The sequence below is a fragment of the Onychomys torridus genome, chromosome 11 (assembly GCF_903995425.1).
Source record: "Onychomys torridus chromosome 11, mOncTor1.1, whole genome shotgun sequence".
In the NCBI taxonomy this organism is placed as follows: domain Eukaryota; kingdom Metazoa; phylum Chordata; class Mammalia; order Rodentia; family Cricetidae; genus Onychomys; species Onychomys torridus.
This window is the reverse complement of record NC_050453.1, coordinates 76638332-76656322: the sequence shown is the minus strand read 5'-3', so window position 1 is coordinate 76656322 and position 17991 is coordinate 76638332. Positions and strand designations below refer to the sequence as shown.

Below are 17991 nucleotides of genomic sequence, written 5' to 3'. Positions count from 1 at the left end.
TCTCTCTCTTTAGAATGTCCTGCCAAACACTATTTTGCTTCACCATTGGCCAACAGCTTTATTTATCAAACAATTAGAGCAACACATTTTCACAGTATGCAGAATGACATTGCCCCATCAACCCTGTATAATTAAGTAATTTATCAGAGCAAGTGAAGCCCAGTGATAGAGAGCTTGCATAGGATATGCTAGGTCTTGGTATTGATTTTTAGAACCATCATTGAAAGCAAAACAAACAAACAAACAAACAAACCCAATTATATCTGGGGATATAACTGCTGGTATCATTTTGAGGGGTTTTTAGAGCTTTTTTTTTTTCTTCAGCTTTTACCTCTGCAGTCACTCATCACCATCCTAATTAATATATAGCATACCTTTATTTGGCACAGAAGCCTCACATATTTGGGTTTGTCCCCTTTGTTTATTAGCCAAAACTGTCAGAAATGGCTCAGTAAAAAGATACTAAGCCATAAGGCAGAGGAGAGAGATGACCCTTGTGAATCAGCCCTTCCTGTTTCTTTTGCAGGCAGTGACTTGAATGATGGCCTGTGGCACTCTGTCAGCATCAATGCCAGGAGAAACCGTGTCACCCTCACACTGGATAATGATGCTGCTTCCCCGGCTGCAGATACCTCCCAGCTGCAAATTTACTCTGGAAATAGTTACTACTTTGGAGGTAAATTCTCTAGCCTTCAAGACTTCAAATAAAATGATAGGGGAATTATTCCACCACGTGCTTTATCCAATACACAATCCTCCTCATAGCCCTGCATGCATACATGCTTGCACACAAGCTCCAAACAGTGAGAAACCATTACCTCAGACAACTGTGCAAATGTAAGCTATCTAGCACAGTGTTGAGGACAGAAGGAACTGGGTCCATAAGAGCTGGGTTACATAACTCATCGAAGGAGATTCTTGTAGCCATGTCAAGCTCCTTGGTCACACTGAAAAGGTAAAAACTGGCTGAAAACTTAGAGAAAAAGTTCTGAGTGTCAGCAAGTACCTGCAAGAGGGGAAACTCAAGAGGCAGCACCACCAGCCTGCTCAGCCTTCTAGGTCAATCCACTGCCACCTTACTTGTGAGCCTCATCTCCCCTGTTCCATGTCTTGGAGATCACCCACACCCATGGAGGGAGGGCGAGCAAAGTGGACAGGAGCTAGGGGCTCCACAGGCAGAGCCATTGCTATTTCTGAATGGCTGCTCTTTCTAGTGTGTCCTGAACCCTTGCAACACTTGTAGTGACACAAACACAAACAGACGGGGTGGACAAAGCTTATGTGGTATTTGAACATTTTTAAAAATACACCCATGGTGACTATTTTTCAATTTTTATTTATTCTTCTCTTATACAATATATGCCATGCATTGTTTAGTATTTTAACTGTATTTTTCATTAAAAGAGATAGTGCCTGTTTCTGTAGTCATGGTCTGTCTTACAGAAGCCACATCTAAAGGAAACTTAGTCCTCATGGCCCTCTGTCCTCAAGCTCTTAAGGTACAGTCCCTGGACTCACTTTTCTAGAACACAGACAACAATTTTAAGATGTGCCAGGAGACAGAAGCAAGAGCAGATTCCAGGCTCAGTGAAGCTTAGTGGTAGAGGGTTTGCTCAGCATGTAGAAGGCACTGGGCTCCATGCACAGTACCACATGCACACCCAAACCCTATGCACACTCTCCACATCATGCACATCCAAACCCCATGCAGATTCTCCACACCCAGCACTACATGCACACCCAAACCCCATGTGCACTCTCCAGAGCCAGCACCACATGCACACCCAAACCCTATGCACACTCTCCACATTCAGCACCACATGTACACCCAAGTCCCATACACACTCTACACACAGAGTACCACATGCACACCCAAACCCCATGCAGACTCCCCCCACAAACACCACACACACACCCAACCCCAACTCTCCCCCATACCTTCCCTACACAGTGTAGAGAGAGGCACAAACTGGTTCAGATAATGTCAATGTGAACATGAAATGACCCTGCCCTAGAGCTGACAGTTTCTTCCCATGAGGTAACTGAAGACAAGCATTAAAAAAAAACAGCATTCACTGAAGAGATGGCAAGATGTCTTCCTGGGAAAAGGTGCTTGTAGCTCAATCCTGAGGACTTGCATTCTATTTTTGGAATCTGTAGAGTGGGCTCTGTAAATCTCTCTTATGAATTCCACACATGCATGGCTGGATGTACTTGCCTGCATTCTCTCTTGCTCATGCATAATAATAACAATAATAATAGCAATAAAACATACACAGCAGTTACTCAGAGTCTTCTACAAAGTAGTCATATACTCTACACTGAGCTACAAAACCTGTAGTCTCTTAGCTCCAAAATCTACAAATCATCCCTTTCTTTCCAAGAAAATATATGGAGGGCTTGAAACACCAAAGGGTCTTTGTACAGGTACAGAAGTCATATGGAACATGATCAGTAAGGTTGGATTTTAGCATGAGGAAGTGCAACTGTCCTTCACCTACAATCACCACTACATCCACAAAAGTAGCATGTACTTTTAGGTGATAATATTTCCATATGGTAGATAATAAGGCTGCTGTTTGTAGAAATAAAAAAAAAATCTGTAGGTTGGAGAGATAGCTTAGTCACAAAGCACTTGCTGGTAAGCATAAGGACCTGTATTTGGATTCCTAGAGCCCCCGGAAAGCCAGCCTCTGTACCATGTCTGTAATCTTCAGGCAACTTATGCCAGTTAACCTGGTGCACACAGTAGCAAACAAAAGACACATTCTCAGACAAGTTAGAAAGCACCAACTCCTGTAGTTGTACTGTAATATACATGCATGGGTAGTGGTATTTGTGCACCCATACTCAAATACATTGTCACTCAAACGTTAATAAAATCATAATAATCTGTAGACAGCTATAGAGACAGCACATATATGGAGAAGATTCAAATCTGTTCACCGCACTCCCCCACCCCCAGTGAAAGCAAATGAATGAGAACAAATGCAGAGCAATGGTCTTGACTCCAAGCTGTGCATTCTATATCACATACTATATTTTAGCAATGAAGAAAGACTGATGGTCAGGAATTTATTTGCCGGCAAAATGGCTTTGAATAATCATGTTATAATAATCATCTGAAATATCACAGAAGTAAAATGTCTCTCCTCCCCAAGCTAGAATATTGCTAAATTCTGGATGTGTTTCCAGGGGTGCTAGACTTAGAATGTGAAGATTTATCTATGATTTGAACAGTGTTTAAGCAAACCCTCACACACAGACTGTAAACTTAAGGAAGGTGACAAATGAGCTTCAGCAATAATAGTCAACTTCCATAAATTCTTTCTACAGCTTCAATTAGAAGTTGTAGCATCTCTTCATTTTATAGTGTGCCTGTGAGCTGTTAACCAGCTGCTGGGCTTAAACCCTGCAGTGACTGTCTATTAGAGATGGCTGAAATAATTCCCTATTATTTATGGCTTATTGCTGTGTTTTCAAGCTCACATTCCCATATGCTCTGAACCTATTAAAACCACTGAGATGGAGTTTGTAAGAGCACACATACTCATCTACCTGCTTGGTCTTCACCTGTCTTAATGAGGAATAGCTTGTCTTGGCTGCAGGTGATGCTAAACAGGGGCAAAGCATTTTTATCTCTAAAAGAACACTCTTTAAGAGGTGTGGTGTTAACCTTTCGCATGTGCTATTACCTATAACCATGTGCACTTAAGCCCACAGTTCTCTCAATGTCTGGATTTGCTTTGCACAGCATGTCAAAAATCCTGCTTGGCTTCTGAGAGTACCTTTCTCGTGAACTAAGCCTGTTAATGTTCCACAATTAACCAGACAATTACTCTGCTGCCATCCTTAGCAGAGCATGATTTCCTTAGAAAGAAAGTATAATTCAGATTTGCACTGTGAATTTAGATGTGTGTTTTGAGACAGAGCCAACATTTCTAAGCACTTACAATAAGTGAACAATATGTGAAGGATGTCATTCAAAAGAGAAATGAATAGGTTTCCAGCAGGAAAAAAAAAGTGTGTGTGTGTGTGTGTGTGTGTGTGTGTGTGTGTGTGAGAGAGAGAGAGAGAGAGAGAGAGAGAGAGAGAGAGAGAGAGAGAGAGAGAGAAGGAGAAGCTCAGTTGGTAAAATGCTTGCCATGCAAGCGTGAGATTCTGAGTTTGGATTCTCAGTACCTATAAAATACTGGGCATGTCATGGAACACCTTAAATTCTAGTGTGGAAATAAACAAGCTCCTGAGGCTTGCCAATAACCCAGTCTACCCCAACCAGCAAGCTCTAGGTTGGGTGAAGGGACAGTGTCATAAAAAGTAAAGAGTGAAGGCAGATCCCTGGAGCTCATGACCAGTCCATCTATGTACATTGGTTCACAAAGAGACCTTATCTCAAAGAATAAAGTGGAAAGTGGTAGAAAAAGACATACTGATATCAACCTCTGGCTTCTACATGTGCCCATATAAAGCACTGCATCTGCAGGCAAATACGTGCACGCGTACACACACATACACACACACACACACACACACACACACACACACACACACCACACACACAAACACATGGTGGGAGTTAAGGTAAAAGTTATACCAATGATATTCCCTATGGTAGTTTTTTTCCTTTATAGTGACTGAATATACCCATTTTACATCATTTCTGCCCCTTCTCCTGAGCTAGGATTTACAACAAAAGTGTGCCCTGCTGTGAATAAAAAAGTGCCCAAATAGTTAGACCTCAAGGTCCTCTATCAATAGGTTGCCAAAGCAATGACAGATCATTTCAGTGTTCTTCATCTTTTTTCTGTCCCACAGGGTGCCCTGACAATCTCACCGATTCCCAATGCTTAAATCCCATTAAGGCTTTCCAAGGCTGCATGAGGCTCATCTTTATTGATAACCAGCCCAAGGATCTCATTTCAGTTCAGCAAGGTTCCCTGGGGAATTTTAGTGATTTACACATTGATCTGTGTAGCATCAAAGACAGGTAATTATTGTCTCCTCTCCTCTGTTTCCCCACCCCTTCCTGTTCTCACTGTTCTCTATATGAGTTTCTTAAAGCAGAATTCTAATCCAGTGACATTAGACACATTAGACATAATTGAGTCGCCTAATGGAAAGTATTTCTGAAAGGATTTCAGGCCCAGAGAAAAACGGTTTAAATTAGTTGAGTCTCTCTTCGTGTTGACTTGAAGCAAATGGGATATGCAAATTAAATCAAAATACAAATTTGTGAAAGGATTAAAATTTTATGCATAAACAACATTTGATTACTTTCAAGTTAAGAGTAAAGCATAAGGGAGGGAGGAAGTACTTCTCCCCTACACCGTTTTCCTTCTTTGCCTGCTGTGGGATCCTTCTTGTAATGGCACAAAGCTTCAGGAAATCTCCACTAAGGGTTTGGCTGTGCTCACCATGGAGGACCTCAGTTGGGGATGGCTGGTCCTAGCTGCCACCACTCCCACACACTGTTTCTTTAGTTCCAAAGACACCAGATAGTAAACTAGCGAGAATTAGTTCTTTTATTCTGCCATGCAGAAATCTAGCATGACACTCTGTGTCCAGGTGTATCTCTCCTGGGATTTGGCTCCTCTTATGTTGGAAATTTCTAGATTTAAAGTCAGAAAACCAAAGAGAATGGTTGGTGAATTTCAGCAGGATTTTGTCATATTCCTTGTTTACCTACTTGCTTCATTTTTCTAGTTCTGCTTATTCCTTGAAGATATCAATGAGCCATTGGGTAAATATGATTTGTTAAGTGTTTACATATGTGTTTGAATTAGAAGTCCTTGGTCACATTAATTAATTGTTGCCATAATCTCAAAAATACCTATTTGTGAACCATGTGGTACCAGAAACTTGGTACCACTGTGAGACTAAGGAATGAGACTGAGGAAGTTTGGGAAGGAGGTTGCATTACATCTTAAAGGATAAGGAAATCCTGCTTGACAAAGGTGAGAGCAGCCAGAAGCTGGGAGGAGACAGGGCCACAGAACTGCATGGAAACAACATGGCTCACAAGCGTCATCAGTTCAAAATGCTTTTGATTTAGCATTTAAAATCTCTAGTACTGGGATACATTTTATAACTAATAGCATATGAAAATTTCCTTGGCAACACTTATTTCCTGCATAGTAAATAAACTTGCAATTTACCATGACTTAGGTTCAGTTGCTATAGTTCAGCTCATAGGTCATGCAGGGAAGGCATGTGGCTTCCATATAGCTGGGGACGTGAACCTGGAATCTTCACAAAGCAGGCCTTTGTGATTGCAAAATTTGATTCCATGCTCTGTGTAAGAACTAAGAAAGAACACCATCAGATTTGGTGAAAAAAAAAAAAAAAAAAAAAAAGCATGAGTTTAGAAAATGTAGAGCAGAGGTAAGGGAGTTTGGGAGATGAGTATCCCAGACCAGGGGAGAAATGATGAAAAGTATCATTCGCCTTTACTAAGAAACATGGGAAATCAGCCATACAGAACATTGTCTCTGCTAATGCTGGAAATGACTGCTATAATTAGATGGAACGTAACACACATTTTTGATAATAAACACCATTTCTCATGGGATCACCAATATACCACAATGACTTCTTTTTTTTTTTTTTTTGTCCACACTGATTTCTTGATCTTTGTGCCTTATTTTCCATTTGACCAGCTGTGAAAGTTGGTAATAAAATGTGTGCTTCATTAAAATGTGCTAATTTAGAAATCTCCAAATCAAAGCTATTACAGGGGATGGCTACCACCCCAAGTCTATATTCCCGGCAAGGGAGAAGCTTCCAAATCCATCAGCTGGTGCAGTATTTTATGTACTGCAGATCAATACAGGGACATTTGTCAACTGGGATCTCTTTGATACCTTAATATACAATCAAGGAAGCTCTCATTATTTTTGATTACATGAAAGTCATTGCCATCTACCCTGCATCATTACTTTTGTATAATTGTAGACTTGAGTAATTATATTACATACAATTGTGGTTTGGTTAATTGTATAATGAGGAATGTGCTTCATTTAGTAGGTAAATGGTATGTTTCTGTTGATTTGCAGTTGCTTCCTCTAATGAAATGGAAAACTGTGGCCAAAGCTTTGTTTGGTCTCTTACTGATCTAATTTACATTTGTTTGACATCTGTGACTGGGGAGAACGGTTACAAAGGCAGATGTTTCCTGAGTTTTGTGTTTTCTTTTCTTTCTTATAATAAAGATAAATGCCATAAAAAAGGGCATGCATATGTAAACAAGGAGTAACAAGAAATGTGTAAAATAAAGAGGCCAGAGGCCAGAAGTCAGAGGCCAAACAAGGAGAGAAAAGCCTCACTGCTTGGGGAAGCAGACTCAGGGAGACCTTCCTAGCTAGCTGCAACTGTGACGCTTTGGGTTCATGAAAAACCCTTCTACCATTCTATTTTTCATGTGTTAAACCATGTGAATTGTTAGCCAGCTGGTACTAACTTGCCTGCCAGGGATAGCAGGGGTGGGGGATGCTCTGGCTGTGGTTTCCCAGCAGTTCCCCAAGGAGCACTGAGTATCTCTCTGGGACTTCAGACACTGAGACCTCTGTCCTTGCCTTCTGTGTGGTTTTCTTCCTTCACACTGAAATAGGACCCACCTATACACCCAGGATTTTATTTCCTTGTTCCTCACTGTGCCTCTTACATATTTAAATGTTGTAGTGCCGGTCATGTTGGGGGAAGTCAGCTATGGGAAGGTCAAGAAAAAAGGCACATATTTTCCAAAATCTTAAGTAGCTCCTCCATGGACTCTTATAGGCCCTTTGAAATTGTGCTTGCAAACTGGTATGTTCTGATACTTTTGAGTTGTTTAAAATCAGCCTTTGAAACATTGTTTTATGGCTGGAGAGATGTCTCATTAGCTACTTGCTAATGAGAGTACTTCACAAGCATGCATCCTGAGTTCAGATCCCACCACCCATATAACAAGCTATATGTGGTGACACTTGACCACTGTAACCCTCATGCTGTGGGAGGTAGAACTGGAGGTTCCTGGTGCTTGCTGGCTGCCAGCCTAGTTAGGAAAAAACAACACGGACAACATAATTACCACAAGCTCCAGGTTCAAGATAGGAGCCTGCCTCAAAAGTATACTGTGGAGAGTGATAGAGAACGATGCCTGACACCCTCCTCCTGCCTCCACACTTGTGCACAGGCATGTATATGTGCACATACATGCACATCACACACACACACATACACACACACACACACACACACACACACACACACCAAACAATGGTGATAAACCTTTATTAAGACTGACAGACCCCGATTTTTATTCAGCTTTCTGGAATGCTAGGAAAATTTTGGATGTCACAAGTCCCATTCTCTGTGGACTGCCCTCACACAGCAATACAACTGGAGGAGGCTCTTGAATATCACCCAGTCCCAGTCCCAGTCCCAAACATACAGAAATGAACATAACATGGAGGGTGCAATATCAATTATAGAAGCAGGGGATATTGCCCTGGGCTCTGCTATTGTGTCCTAAGGAGATTTCTTTCTATTGCCTTTGAAAATGCAAACCATTTGCTTTTTCCACTGGGTGGATCACAACAAAACAGTGTTGTATTCAGTTTCCTGCAGCCAAATATGTTAGAAAACACAGTTTTCCCCTCCATGGCTGGTTCTTTTTCTCCTAGCACATTTTCCACTAAGAAAAGCATGTGTCTGGCTCTCTGGTCAAGATTCTCAGCTTCTCAGCTTGAGCATGGGGAACCACAAACACAGAGGATAGAAAAACATTGTGTTGGATAACCTCCACAAACAGACTCTTGATACAGCCCACCCCATGTGTGGGTGGGTGTTAAAAACAGTGGGTAATATAAAAAGATTGCTTTGCTGGGTAATACATATGTCTGAGCTCTTATCTAAAACTGAAAGCATTTCTATCTACCAAGAAAGCCATGGTAAGGGCAATGCCCACACAATCTGAGCTCTTCTCTCTAAGTGAGAAATGCTACAATATGGTATTCTCCCTTCATGCACAAAATGGGGCCAAAATCAGAACAGGCACATCTCTGCTGTTTTGTGTGTGGTTTTTTTTTTTTTTTTTTTTAAATCCTTGATTGCTCTGTTTCATGGAGGAAAAGGAAAGGTTGTATTTTATTTAATTCTTGAATAAGCATTCTTCAAATATTATTTCGTTTGACTCTCTCCACAGTCCTACAAAACCCAAGTGGTTCTTCAGGTGCGGCCTATGCACAATAAATATCACAGTGCACAGTGCAACTTCTTGGAAAGGAAATGTCTAGGGCTTGGAGACAGTTGCACAGTTAGCGCCCTTGCTGCTCTGGGAGGGGACCAGGTTTCATTCCCAGCACCCATGGCTCACAGCCACTTGTACCTCTAGCTCCACGGACCTGACTTCTTCTGGCCTCCATGGGTGTCTGCACTCCCATGCACACTCCTATACAAATATATACATATAGTCCTTAGGGACACTCACATTTGAGATTTGTGGGGTTGTCACCAATGCTCAGGGAAGTTCACCAACTGATTGTTCAAGGTCGCATATTTAATGATCACAGGAGCCAGATTCAACCCCAGTGTTTGCCAATTCCTGAATTTATGGACGTGCGCAGGGCCTGTTCCTAAAGTTCCAAAGAAGAGAAAGGGCTTGGGTGGCCGGAACAAGTAAAGGAGGGTGCCACCCAGGAAAGAGGAACCTGAGGAGTGGGCTGGGTTTAGGGAGGTCAAGGAGCAGAACCCAGGCCCATGTTGTGGATGGCATAGTGTAGGACTGAGAATATGGGAGGTAGTGAGCATCTGTTTGCATGATTGGAAGGCTGCACCTGTTAACAGTTAACATAACTAGCAATGAATGGAAGTCAAGAGCAGAGGAACTTGTCAGAACAACAAAAAGTCTGCAATCTAAATAAGAGTCAAATTAATAGTTTATCTTTAAATAATACTTTCTATGAGCCAGGGCAAGTATGTGTGTGTGTGTGTGTGTGTGTGTGTGTGTGTGTTACTAACAGTAGGGATCATCATTAACTATATCTTCTAATAAACAATTTAAGATGCTAAATAACCTTTCCAAGGCGTTAGAGCCAACATGTAGCAAAAACAGGAAATGCATCAACAAATCTGCTTAGAGAGAATCAGGCTGGTTGTCCACGGTGCTTCCTCTAACATGCAGAGACAGGAATCTCCAAACTCTTTGGCAGGATTGAGAAGCAGAAAGTGATGAGTTTCTATGCAGGGTCAGAACTCACACATTGTGGTAGCTGGAAAGACCATTTAGTTGGTAATGTGCTTGCTGTCAAAGCATGTGGGTTTGGAATGCAGCACCCACAAAAGTCAGTCAGAGTGGTGTACTTACAGGCCCAGCTTGAGGAGGCAGAGACAGGATGATCCCTGGGGTTCTCTGGCTAGGCAGTCTCCCTAAATAAACCAGTTGCAGATTTAGTGAGGAATCTGGCCTTAAATATACAAATGATTTGTAGAGTGATTGAGGGAGACCGATACCATTGACCTCTGTTCTTCACACGCACCACACAGATGTGCACATGCATCTTCCACCATGTGTGCATACATGCACAACAAGAACAGGGGGTACTGGGAAGAACATACTGAGACCCAGAACATACTGAGATCAAAGGTTTACAGTAGAAATCTTTGGCTTTACCTGGTTCTTGGGCATGGTAAAGGAAGGGAATATCTTCCTTCATCATTAGCCTGAACGATGATTGCGCAGAGGTAGACTCTGAGCTACTTTAGTATGAGCAGTCCATCTAGAACTCCTCAGTAAAAACCATCCTGAATCCTCATCTCTTCTTCAAAAGGGCTTCCACCCTCACCTTGCACCTCTTTAGACATGAAGGGAGAGGTAGGGCTTCTAAGGAACAGGAACCTGGATTTCATTACTGTAAGTTTCCTTGAAGGAGGGCATCTGTGCTCTCTCATCAGCCTGATCTCTCTTGTCAGTTGTTTTTACAAGGAAAGTTGATCAATTTGTTGATAAAGTGTCCTCTTGGGCAAAGGAAGGTCACTGTTGTGGTTTGAATGTAAAATGTCCTCCATAGGCATATGTGTTTGATCATTTGGATCCTAGTTGGAGGTACTGTTTGGAAAGATTGTGGCAACTATTAGGAGAGGGATCCTTATTGATGACTGGACCTTGACATTTGATAGCAGAGCCTACTTCCTGTTGCATTCAGCTTCCCTACTATGGAGACAACATGAGCAGCTGCTTCCTGTCTGCATGCTTTCTCTGCTGCTCTGGATTGTATCCCCTGGAACTGTGAACCAGAAACGACCCTTCCACCCTTAAGTTCCTTCCTATCAGATATTTTGTCACAGAAATGAGGAAAGCAACTGAGAGGGATACTGGGTGCTTTTATTCACAGAAAATACAAACCGCCAACCACACTGGGGGCAGTACTTCATGCTTTCCCATAAGGCTGTGGTAAGAAGTTTCCCTCACTGACTGACAATCTGAAATACTAATGCTGACAACAAAGACATGACAATGTCCCAGTGAATTGTCACTAGAGGTTGTTCTAAGGTCTACGGTTCGGCAAGTTATGCATGGAGTAGATGTTCTGAGAGCTTTGAGAAAGGAGCTGTCAAGAGCTGCCTGCACTGCCTTCCTGAGAGATACTAAGAAATGCAGTTTCTGAAACACAGAAGCCAAGGCCGCTTTTGGTGTAGATGGGAACATGAGAAAAGATGACTTTATATTCTCAAGTCACTTCTGTGAGGCGGAAACATTTCTAAATTAATAATTAGAAAGACAAAAGATTCCTCTGTATTGACCTCTTCCCAGGATCAATACCCCAATGAGCCTTCATCTGACACCCTGATAAGGGATCCCCATCTGTTTATCATGTTAAAGAGGCTCCCTGCTACATGACCAGGGTAACATCTGGTTGGTTCCTTATCTCACTGATGTGCACTCTTGGGACTGAGAGGGAAAATGCTGGTCTCAAGGGAAGCACTGGTTGCTGTTGTCAGTATCATTAACAGATACAATTAGAAGGAAAAGTAGCTCCACAATTTGAGTTGGTGAGAAAATTGGATCTGGCATCCTAAAAAGGTAGCTGACTATTGCTGCTATGAAAAATAAATTTATAAATTTAACCAGTTTTGTTTTTAATTCTGATTTCCCACAAGAAATTTACAGAACACAAATGAGACCTTGTTCATTTATCAATGACATGGACTCTTTAAAAGTTTTATATAATTAATTAAGTAATTAAATTTGAGACAGAGTCTCTTATAGCTCAGCCTAGCTTCGAACTCTCTGTATAGCCAAGGATGATCTTCTATTACTCATCCTTTTACCTCCACCTCCCAGGTGCTGAGATGATAGCTGAGTGCCATCATGCCTAGTCTGAGTAGAACCAGATCAAACCCAGGACCTCATGAACTCTAGCCAACCACTCTACCCGCTGAGCCTCATCGCTTGTCCTTAAAATGACACAGGCTTCTGAATGCCTAGCTAGATCCTTCTGCTCAGATATCATTGTTGCTTACGTGTGGTCACCATCACTCTAGATTTTCAAATGCCTAAAGGAAGTGCTTGTCTCTCTACTTGTGAGATAGCGAAAGTGATATTAGCGTCCACCATCCACCACCTTACTTTACAATGGAATCAAATGCTAGATATTGAGGTGGTGGATAAAGTCTCTGCTCTTTATATTTTGGCCCAAGTTTGCACACAACCAGACATTTCACTCTTTTCTAGACAGCTGTCAGTTTTCAGAGAGATCCTACATACATCTTATAATTAGAAGGTGTTAAAACCAAATGCAGATAGCATTATTCTTTCATGTCTTTTGGATTTTGGACAAGGGTTGATTGAGAGCTAGAGAGAAAGTTCTTCAGGTTCAAATCAAGGGAGACAGCAATGGATTGGGCTCCAAGGCTAGCAGCATGCCGGGTTTAATACCTTGAAACATGCAGCAGAGATGGCACTTCCTTGAATAATTTACCTACATATGTAACCTAGTGTATCTTCTAGACAAGCAATTAATACTTTTGTTTGAGTAGGGGAATAGCTTTCAGATTTTCCCTAGAAGTTTAACTTCACCTGAAAAGCATCCCATCAACGTGGTTTACTAAGCTCCTACAAAGGTTTCTATCCTAGTACTAGAAAATTCCATAGACTAAGGGAAAGACATTTCATCATTGAGGAATGTGGACAGTCAACCAAAAGCAGGTTGAGAGAAAGGAGATGAAGTTAGAGAATTTGGTCTCTAAGTCCTGCAGTCCTAAACTTACTGAATGTCTTTCATATCTAGAACATCATTGATTTCATAATAAGAAAATGTCAGAAGCACCCTTCCACCTGCTTTTGCACATTCTGAAAGACAAATTTTTGGCTAAAATAGACAAGGAGGGAGACTGTCCTTTATTTGACTAACAAAGTCATCCCAGAAATGGCTCTTAGGCAACCTAAGTTTACAAAGAATTGACCAAATAATCTTACTAAGAATTACAAGGGATGGGGAAATGGCACATTTGGTAACATGTTCAATTTGCAAACATGAAGATTGAGTTCAGTCCTCACATCTATGTAAAGTAACTGGATATTGTTTTGGGTCGCCCTATCTGGATAGCCCTTGGGGGAGGGGGTGAGAAGGCGTGGCATCAATGACACAGACACAGGTGAGAAGCAAGCAGCAGACTTGCTTATTGGGGATAAGGGGTGAAACTATATACCCCCTCCTGATTTCCCATTGGCAGCTGGAGACTCTCTTAGTTGTGTTATCTCTTTCTCATTGGCCCCCAGCATCCTGATAGTCATCATCACCAATCACCATGTATAGCAGCAGACTCCAAGTTGGCTTAGTGGGAATAGTTGTAGTTTTATCAGGCTAGCTGGCTGTACTCCTCCTGTGTATCCACCTTTTATTTATTAATTTTTTTGGCAGCTCAACAGGTGCTGAGCTTCTATGCTTTGGCCTTCTTGTCCCCACCTCAGAGAACATACAGCATAATGGACTGTGACTGTCTTTGGTTGGTCTGCCAAACAGGTCCTTATTGACTACCAGCCCTCAAGAGATTGCTACTCTGGGAGTCTTGCCAAGGTGGAGGGAGCAGTAGTTATGCTGCAGCCTTATGTATTTCCATAAGCCAAGCAGGTATGACCTGATGAGGAAGCCCACACTCAGGAGACTGTAGCACCATGAGCACCTAAAGGGTAGTCTTGTTGATGGACAATTATTGTGACACATACTGTAACAGATACTTGAAAATGGTAATTATTAATAAGAATGCCAAATGGTCACAGATGGTGTGTCAGACTCAGGTGTCTGGTTCTTAGTGGGGGACTTCCATGGCTTATTAGGTCACAAACATATGCCCACACAATGTCTCCAGACAGGGAGCAGCAGTAGGGAGACACTCCTTGGTTCTACATTCTGGGGGGGGGGGGTCAGCCCTTATGCAGAGGCACTAGATGAACTGAAATTGAAAGATGTATCTCCTTAACTAGACAAATAGACAAACAAGGAAAGGGAAAGGGAGAGGTGGGTCCCAGCACTCACCTTCAAAGGGACCAAAAACACAAAACACCAAGGGGCCAACTTACTGAAAAATCACCCAGCAGGTGGTGGTGAATCACACCATTGGAGAAAAGAGATGTCCAAAGGAAAGCTGGCTGATGAGGTGTGTGCCAGGCCTAAGATCAATCAGTGCAGTGCTAGTTGCAAAGGGCAAAACTCAGGATCCAAAAAAAAGGATTAAAGCAATAAAAAAATAAACCCTAACCAACATGGGATCAATGCCCATGCCCACATGGGCATCAGCACCGTGTTGGGTATCATATGTTATGGTCCAAACTATCTGGACACCCCTAGGTATGAAGATATTGTGTTCCTCTAAATATTGTGCACCCTAATAAACTTATCTGGGGTCAGAGAACAGAACAGCCACTAGATATAGAGGCCAGAAAATGGTGGCACACTCGCGTTTAATCCTCTCACTTGGGAGGCAGTGATCCATCCGGATCTCTGTGAGTTTAAAGACATACTGGAAACATCCAGGCGTGGTGACTCATGCCTTTAATCCCAGGAAGTGATGGCAGAAAGCAGAAAGTCATATAAGGCATGAGGATCAGGAACTAGATAGAACTGGTTAAGCTTTTAGGCTTTTGAGCAGTAGTTCAGCTGAGATTCATTCTGGATGAAGACTCAGAGCCTTCTAGTCTAAGGAAACAGGATAAGCTGAGGAACTGGCAATGTGAGGTGCCTGTGGCTTGTTCTGCTTCTCTGATCTTTCAGTGTTCACCTCAATACCTGGCCCCCAGGTTTGTTTTTATTAATAAGAACTTTGAAGATTCATGCTACACCTAGAGGGGAGGGTGAGAAGGTGCAGCATCAATGACACAGACACTGAGAGTCAGGTGAGAAGCAAACAGCAGACTCATTTGTTGTGGATATGGGGTGAACCTGTATACCACCTCCAGATTTCCCATTGGCAGCTGAAGACTCTCTTAGCTGTGTTGTCTCTTTCTTATTGGCCCCCAGCATTCTGATGGTCATAATCACCAATCACCAGGTGCAGCAGAAGACTCCAAGTTGGCTCAGTGGGAATAGCCACAGTTTTATCAGGGTAGCTGGCTGTGCTCCTCCTATAGGATATATTAGCAGACACTTGAGTATTATCCAGGAGAGTTGAAGACAAGTGGATCATTGGGACCCAGTGGCCAGGCAGCCTTACCTAATAGGCATGTTTCAATCTAAACACATAAACCCAAATTAAGGTGGCTGGTAGCTAAAGAATGACATTTGAAATTGTCCTCTAGTCTTCACATGCATTCAGACACATATGCATTATGCATCCATGTGTGCACATTGACACACACGCACACACACACACACACACACACACACACACTCACACCTGGTACTTGCACACAAAAAGAACTCCAGAATCCCAATTAGCCTTTATATATGTATATACATGATGTAATCACTCACAATGTGGCATCCTCCATTGAGTACTGACTCATATCTGGCTCCTACTTGTTGAGAGATAGCTTATACTCTGTTAATATTACTCTGTGGTCTTTCCTCCCTATCTATTTGTATACCAGGTTCATTTTCTTGTCCTGCAATAGAGGGGTGAACAAGGAGGAGTATTATTGATACTAGAGTATATGCTGTGGCTTGCTGGTGTCCTTGGTTATATGAGGTCTGATTTCACTAAAATGTAACATTTATTCATTCATATGTATTTTTTGGCACATCTCAGCAGCCAGGTGACTTTGTAATAGTTGAGAATGTAGTTGAGCTTTGAACACAGTCAATGATCTCTGTCTTCAGAAACCTCTGTTAAAGATGTTGAAGAATACAGATTAATTTGGGATTTAGCTCAGTGGTAGAGCACTTGCCTAGCAAGCACAAGGCCCTGGGTTCAATCCTCAGCTCAAAAAAATATAAAAAAAATACAGATTATTATTATTATTTCTACTTCCTTTTCTTCTCTTCCTCCTCCTTCTCCTTCCCTCCTCCTCTTTTCCTTTTCCTAGTCTTTCATCTTCCTTTTGAGATGGATTTCACTATATAACCCAGGCTGGCCCAGATGTAATTCCCTTTTGAGTTAGGTCTGGAATTGAATTCATAATAACCCTTTCACTTTAGCCTAACAATTTGTAGGATTATAGGCATGAGACATCATGCCTGCTTAAGAAACAGAATTAGGCCAAATAATTATGGAAATAATCCTATGTTCTTAAATTGGACAGGCAACTTGATGTAGATGCAGAAGCATTAGATGATAGTGTGAAATAAAGGCTGGTGCATATCCGTGTCAGGAAGTTCAGATGGGTATCCCTCTCATAAAACTCTGTAGAAACAGTTGTTCAGATCTCACCATTGATCACTATCAATGAACTTCTGAGAGATTATACAGCTCTGGCAGAGGGCTCTGTGCTGTGTTCTGCCTGGGTGTTTCTATTTGATGTGAGTCTGCAGGGTATGAGTGCAGAGTTCTAGTCTCCTTTCTTAGGAACTTTCTAATGGAGATTTCAGCTAAAAGTAAATCTCCTATGTGCCCTAATAATTTTTAACTTTAGAATCTAAAATTGCCAACAGACAAACCTTTGGCATGTCTATAAGTGAGTTTCTAGGTTGATTTAATTAAGATGGGAAGACCCACTCTGAATGTGAGTAGCACCATCCCATAGGCTGAGGTCAGGAACTAAATGAAAAGAAGACAGTGACTGGAGCACAAACATTCATTCATCTCTGTATTTAGAGTTTTTCTCTCTGGGTCCCGCCAAGCCCCGGCAGTCCCTCAGCCCACTTATAAAATAAATACATAGATGCTTATATTATTTAAACTGCTCAGCCATTAGCTCAGGCCTGCCATTGTCAAGCTCTTACTCTTTTACTCAGTCCATTTCTGTTAATCTATACGTCGCCATGTGTTCATTTGCCTCTACATGATGCTCCCTGGATGGCAGGCTGGTGTCTCCTCCTCTCCACCTTCCTGCTCTCTCAATTCTCCTCTCTGCTAGTCCTGCCTATACTTCCTGCCTGGCTACTGGCCAATCAGTGTTTTATTTATCCATCAATCATCCACAGCACATCTCTGCTTCCTGACTTCATGTACCATCTGTCTCATATACCTGCTGCTATGCCTTCACCATCATTGTGGACTTTGCCCTCAAACAGTGAGCCAAAGCATTTCCTTCTTTAAGCTGCTTCTGGCAGGTATTTGGTCACTCCATTGAGACAAATAACATTATGCTATGTTTTTTCAAAGCCCGAGTATATGTGGAGCTCCCATGTCTGATTTAGTACTCCCCACTTCCTTTTCTGCCTCCTCCCCAAACCCTTTCCTGGCTACAATGCTTAAAAGGCTTGCCTTCTTGTAACTAGTTCCTACTATCACAAAGGTTACACCTCCATTAACTAGACATGAAAGATAAGTCTGCCTGTGTGTTCAAAGTCAACACCAGAGTGGAGGCGGGGTATTGTAGCTGGCAATTTGGTGAGTCCCAAGTGTCTGAAAATGACA

The 17991-nt window shown here is 42.0% G+C and overlaps 1 protein-coding gene across 2 annotated transcripts in view; it reads left to right on the top strand.

The window, feature by feature from the left end:
- Window positions 1-17991, top strand: part of Cntnap5 (contactin associated protein family member 5) — a 902127-nt gene that overhangs the window by 496314 nt on the left and 387822 nt on the right. For both annotated transcript variants that reach the window (XM_036201821.1, XM_036201822.1), the window contains exons 9-10: window positions 527-676; window positions 4816-4987. In XM_036201821.1, coding sequence (XP_036057714.1) covers window positions 527-676; window positions 4816-4987 — 322 coding nt within the window. The remainder of the gene's footprint in view (window positions 1-526; window positions 677-4815; window positions 4988-17991) is intronic.